The sequence below is a fragment of the Oncorhynchus masou genome, unplaced genomic scaffold, assembly GCF_036934945.1.
Source record: "Oncorhynchus masou masou isolate Uvic2021 unplaced genomic scaffold, UVic_Omas_1.1 unplaced_scaffold_520, whole genome shotgun sequence".
Taxonomy (NCBI): domain Eukaryota; kingdom Metazoa; phylum Chordata; class Actinopteri; order Salmoniformes; family Salmonidae; genus Oncorhynchus; species Oncorhynchus masou.
In genome coordinates this window covers 386,135-391,535 of record NW_027011606.1, presented here as the reverse complement: position 1 = coordinate 391,535, position 5,401 = coordinate 386,135, and the positions used below count along the sequence as shown (strand labels likewise).

The window sequence follows — 5,401 nt, the reverse complement described above, 5'->3', positions numbered from 1 at the left end:
GAGAGAGAGACAGAGAGACAGAGACAGAGAGACAGAGACAGAGAGAGAGACAGAGAGAGAGAGACAGAGAGAGAGACAGAGAGAGAGAGAGACAGAGAGAGAGAGAGAGAGACAGAGAGAGAGACAGAGAGACAGAGAGAGAGACAGAGAGAGAGACAGAGAGAGAGACAGAGAGAGAGAGACAGAGAGAGAGACAGAGAGAGAGAGAGAAACATTTTAATAGAACACTGAAAGCATTGTGTGTTGACACCACATATTCAGGATGAGCTAATGACCATGCTGTGTGTGGCTACGACCGGTGTGGTCCGTATGATGGTGAGGTCGTAGGTCATACCTGTGTGGTCCGTATGATGGTGAGGTCGTAGGTCATACCTGTGTGGTCCGTATGATGGTGAGGTCGTAGGTCATACCCGTGTGGTCCGTATGATGGTGAGGTCGTAGGTCATACCCGTGTGGTCCGTATGATGGTGAGGTCGTAGGTCATACCCGTGTGGTCCGTATGATGGTGAGGTCGTAGGTCATACCCGTGTGGTCCGTATGATGGTGAGGTCGTAGGTCATACCCGTGTGGTCCGTATGATGGTGAGGTCGTAGGTCATACCTGTGTGGTCCGTATGATGGTGAGGTCGTAGGTCATACCTGTGTGGTCCGTATGATGGTGAGGTCGTAGATCATACCTGTGTGGTCTGTATGGTGGTGAGGTCGTAGGTCATACCTGTGTGGTCCATATGATGGTGAGGTCGTAGGTCAAACCTGTGTGGTCCGTATGATGGTGAGGTCGTAGGTCATACCTGTGTGGTCCGTATGATGGTGAGGTCGTAGGTCAAACCTGTGTGGTCTGTATGATGGTGAGGTCGTAGGTCATACCTGTGTGGTCCGTATGATGGTGAGGTCGTAGGTCATACCTGTGTGGTCCGTATGATGGTGAGGTCGTAGGTCATACCTGTGTGGTCTGTATGATGGTGAGGTCGTTCATACAGGAGATCCCTGGTCCCATGGCAGCTCTGAGGCCAGCCGTCCCAAACTCCATCCGGGAGCCAAAACACCTCCGCAGCTCCCCAACCGCCCCCTCCTTCACCAGGCCCTGCACCAACGCCACTGTCTGGGGGTTCTACAGGAGGGGAGAGGAAGGCTACAGGATCATCTCTGCAGATCCTCTAGAGCCCCCTCTTTGAAAGTTGAGGGAAGTTAAGGTTTGCCCTATTGCCCGGGGTCACACCAGTTGAGTTTGGCTTATTGGTGTTTTTTTCTATTTTTTTTTACTGATAACAACCAAAATGCATAAAATCCCAGTAATCTGGTGTTTCTGATTCCTCCCCTGTGTGACGGTGAAAACCGCTGTTTTACATTTTTCAGGCCAGTGATCACAATCAACAACAACACACAATAGACTCCTGATTTCACCAATGAGCGAGTGCTTTTCAGACATTAACGTCCAATCCCTGGAGTGTCCCTGTACAGAAACATCTCTGCAGATCCTCCATAGCCCCCCCTTTGAAGAGGGAGGGAGGAGAAGAAGGGAGAGGGGTGAGGGAGGGGAAGAGGGGTGAGGGAGAGGGAGGAGAAGAGGGGAGAGGGAGGGGAAGAGGGGTGAGGGAGGGGAAGAGGGGTGAGGGAGGGGAAGAGGGATGAGGGTGAGGGAGGGGATGAGGGTGAGGGAGGGAAGAGGGGTGAGGGAGGGGAAGAGGATGAGGGGTGAGGGAGGGAAGAGGGGAGAGGGAGGGGGAAGAGGGTGAGGGAGGGAAGAGGGAGAGGGTGAGGGAGGGGAAGAGGGTGAGGGAGGGGAAGAGGGATGAGGGTGAGGGGAGGGGGAGAGGGAGGGGAAGAGGGTGAGGGAGGGGAAGAGGGGTGAGGGAGGGGAAGAGGGAAGAGGGTGAGGGAGGGAAGAGGGGAGAGGGAGGGGAAGAGGGATGAGGGTGAGGGAGGGGAAGAGGGGAGAGGGAGGGGAAGAGGGTGAGGGAGGGGAAGAGGGGTGAGGGAGAGGGAGGGGAAGAGGGGTGAGGGAGGGGAAGAGGGGTGAGGGAGGGGAAGAGGGATGAGGGTGAGGGAGGGGATGAGGGTGAGGGAGGGGAAGAGGGGTGAGGGAGGGGAAGAGGGATGAGGGTGAGGGAGGGGAAGAGGGGAGAGGGAGGGGAAGAGGGTGAGGGAGGGGAAGAGGGGAGAGGGGTGAGGGAGGGGAAGAGGGTGAGGGAGGGGGAAGAGGGATGAGGGTGAGGGAGGGGGAGAGGGAGGGGAAGAGGGTGAGGGAGGGAAGAGGGGGTGAGGGAGGGAAGAGGGAAGAGGGTGAGGGAGGGGAAGAGGGGTGAGGGAGGGGAAGAGGGGTGAGGGAGGGGAAGAGGGAAGAGGGTGAGGGAGGGGAAGAGGGGTGAGGGAGGGGAAGAGGGATGAGGGTGAGGAGGGGAAGAGGGGAGAGGGAGGGGAAGAGGGTGAGGGAGGGGAAGAGGGGAGAGGGGTGAGGGGGAGGGGAAGAGGGTGAGGGAGGGAAGAGGGATGAGGGTGAGGGAGGGGGAGAGGGAGGGGAAGAGGGTGAGGGAGGGGAAGAGGGGTGAGGGAGGGGAAGAGGGGAGAGGGAGGGGAAGAGGGATGAGGGTGAGGGAGGGGAAGAGGGGAGAGGGAGGGGAAGAGGGTGAGGGAGGGGAAGAGGGGAGAGGGGTGAGGGAGGGGAAGAGGGTGAGGGAGGGGATGAGGGTGAGGGAGGGGAAGAGGGGTGAGGGGGGGAAGAGGGTGAGGGAGGGAAGAGGGGTGAGGGAGGGGAAGAGGGTGAGGGAGGGGAAGAGGGGGAGAGGGAGGGGAAGAGGGTGAGGGATGAGGGAGGGGAAGAGGGGTGAGGGAGGGGAAGAGGGATGAGGGAGGGGAAGAGGGATGAGGGAGGGGAAGAGGGTGAGGGAGGGGAAGAGGGGTGAGGGAGGGGAAGAGGGTGAGGGAGGGGAAGAGGGGTGAGGGAGGGGAAGAGGGTGAGGGAGGGGAAGAGGGGTGAGGGAGGGGAAGAGGGTGAGGGATGAGGGAGGGGAAGAGGGGTGAGGGAGGGGAAGAGGGGTGAGGGGAAGTGAAACCATGTGAGGCAAAAGCATGATAGTACTGTAACACACCCCTGTCCACCCCATCTCATCCCCAGCCACATGCCTGAGACTTATTAGGAGGGAACGTTATGTTAAGAGGATCATTTAAATCACGTGAACTTCTCCCATCTCTGCCTGATTGGTGGCGTCCCGTTTCCCTTTAAAACACATGAAGGCCCCTCGGCGGATGGACGTTGAGTACAATGCCCAGCGAGCTACGGTAGCTCCTCGTAATTGGGGGCCAGTAACTCCAGCTATACTACTGGATGTAGCCCAATAAAACGGGCGTCGGCAAGTACATGGCAAATGAGTCATTAAGAGTCTATCTATGCAAAACATGTCGCTCAATACAATGTCGCTGACAATAGTTGATACATCCTGTTCTTGAAAAGTTGTAAACACCCGTCTTTAAATCATGGTCACCTAGCTAGTCCTCCCTAGAAATGTCCTACTTTATATTCAAACTACTGACGTTAGCCGGCTATTGTTTCATAAATAAATAACTTGACTGTATCTTAAGTGGGAAAGGGGGGGGGGGGTGATGTACATAGCTAGAAAAACCATGGTTAACTGTTTAGTTAGCTGGCTGACAACAGAAATCCCAAAACATTGTTCAAATACATTTGAGTCGTTTAGCAGACGGTGTTCTCCAGAGACCTACAGTAGTGAGTGCATCATGCTTTAGTAGACATGATAACGTTTGGTCTACTGTATCCACTCCGAATTATTATGCATTAGCTGTGTACTGTAACAATTAAAGTTAGTTAGGGGACTTGTGACTTGGGCCAAAAAAAACCAGGAAGTTAAGAAACGTTTGAGTTGTTGTTAAGTAAACGAGCTATAATGTTTTATACCCCCCTTCTTGACAACTTACCTTGTCAAACTGCAGCCACTGATTAATGGCTTGGTCCAATTTACTGTCACCAGTCGAGGATAATACATTGTCCATTTTGTTCCTTTTCAGCACCAAAACTTATATTTTTATGACTGTCGAGTTGTACTTACACATTAATAAATAAAAAATATCTCGATTTTAAAAAAAGAAATGTGAGTTCCCAGGTTCACTTCCGTGTTCAGTGTAAACGGACAAAAACGAGAGGCGGAGACAGTTGATGAAAACGAACTCTAATTGGTCAATGGACTGGACGGGGCTTGCACTTCCGCTTGCGTCACACGTTTTTTTCCTGTCGTATGGAGAGACATAGTAACGTCAACCTCTCCGCTTTAAAGTGTTTTTTTTTAAATAGACTTTATGTTTTTTTAATCGAGTCTCTGAAATAGCTAAATAATAAGAAACGCTTGTCTAAGGTCCAATATTATAACGAATTATTTTCTGAATTAAGTGTCATTGTCTCATTCTCTATATTCTGTCATAATTAATTCGTTTTTTTTTGTTTTGTCTTTTAGGTTCTTGTTAATCTTAACCACACTACTAACCTTATGCCTAACCTTAAATTAAGACCAAAAAGCAACGTTTTCATGAATTTGTACGATAAATCCAATTCTTACTTTGTGGCTGTGGTAACTAGTGGAAAGCCGTTTTTTGGTCACGCTCCCCAAGAAACGCTGGCGACCACGACAGAGGTCAAAGTTCAGTTGTCTTGGGGGCGTGGTTTGATGTGGGTGTGTCTTGGCTGTGTTCTTGCCACAACCATCTGTCAGAACCTTGTACTGTGGTATGTTGTACCTTCTAGGAGGGTCGGTATAGTGGGTGCTGTGGTATGTTGAACCTTCTAGGAGGGTCAGTATAGTGGGTGCTGTGGTATGTTGTACCTTCTAGGAGGGTCAGTATAGTGGGTGCTGTGGTATGTTGTACCTTCTAGGAGGGTCAGTATAGTGGGTGCTGTGGTATGTTGTATCTTCTAGGAGGGTGAGTATAGTGGGTGCTGTGGTATGTTGTACCTTCTAGGAGGGTCAGTATAGTGGAGGGTCAGTATGGTGGGTGCTGTGGTATGTTGTACCTTCTAGGAGGGTCAGTATAGTGGGTACTGTGGTATGTTGTACCTTCTAGGAGGGTCAGTATAGTGGGTGCTGTGGTATGCTATACCTTCTAGGAGGGTCAGTATAGTGGGTACTGTGGTATGTTGTACCTTCTAGGAGGGTCGGTATAGTGGGTGCTGTGGTATGCTATACCTTCTAGGAGGGTCGGTATAGTGGGTGCTGTGGTATGTTGTACCTTCTAGGAGGGTCAGTATAGTGGCTGGTCAGTATAGTGGGTGCTGTGGTATGTTGTACCTTCTAGGAGGGTCAGTATAGTGGGTGCTGTGGTATGCTGTACCTTCTAGGAGGGTCAGTATAGTGGGTACTGTGGTATGTTGTACCTTCTAGAAGGGTCAGTATATT

At 51.9% G+C, this 5,401-nt stretch overlaps 1 protein-coding gene across 1 annotated transcript in view; it reads right to left on the bottom strand.

The window, feature by feature from the left end:
* The window catches only part of LOC135535842 (phosphopentomutase-like), a 48,698-nt gene extending 44,566 nt beyond the window's left edge, over nucleotides 1–4,132 (bottom strand). Inside the window, exons 1-2 of the mRNA XM_064962263.1 lie at nucleotides 3,933–4,132; nucleotides 943–1,110 (exon numbers count right to left, since the gene is read on the bottom strand). Coding sequence (XP_064818335.1) covers nucleotides 943–1,110; nucleotides 3,933–4,007 — 243 coding nt within the window. The 5' untranslated portion in view covers nucleotides 4,008–4,132. The remainder of the gene's footprint in view (nucleotides 1–942; nucleotides 1,111–3,932) is intronic.
* Nucleotides 4,133–5,401: the final 1,269 nt, after the last annotated feature.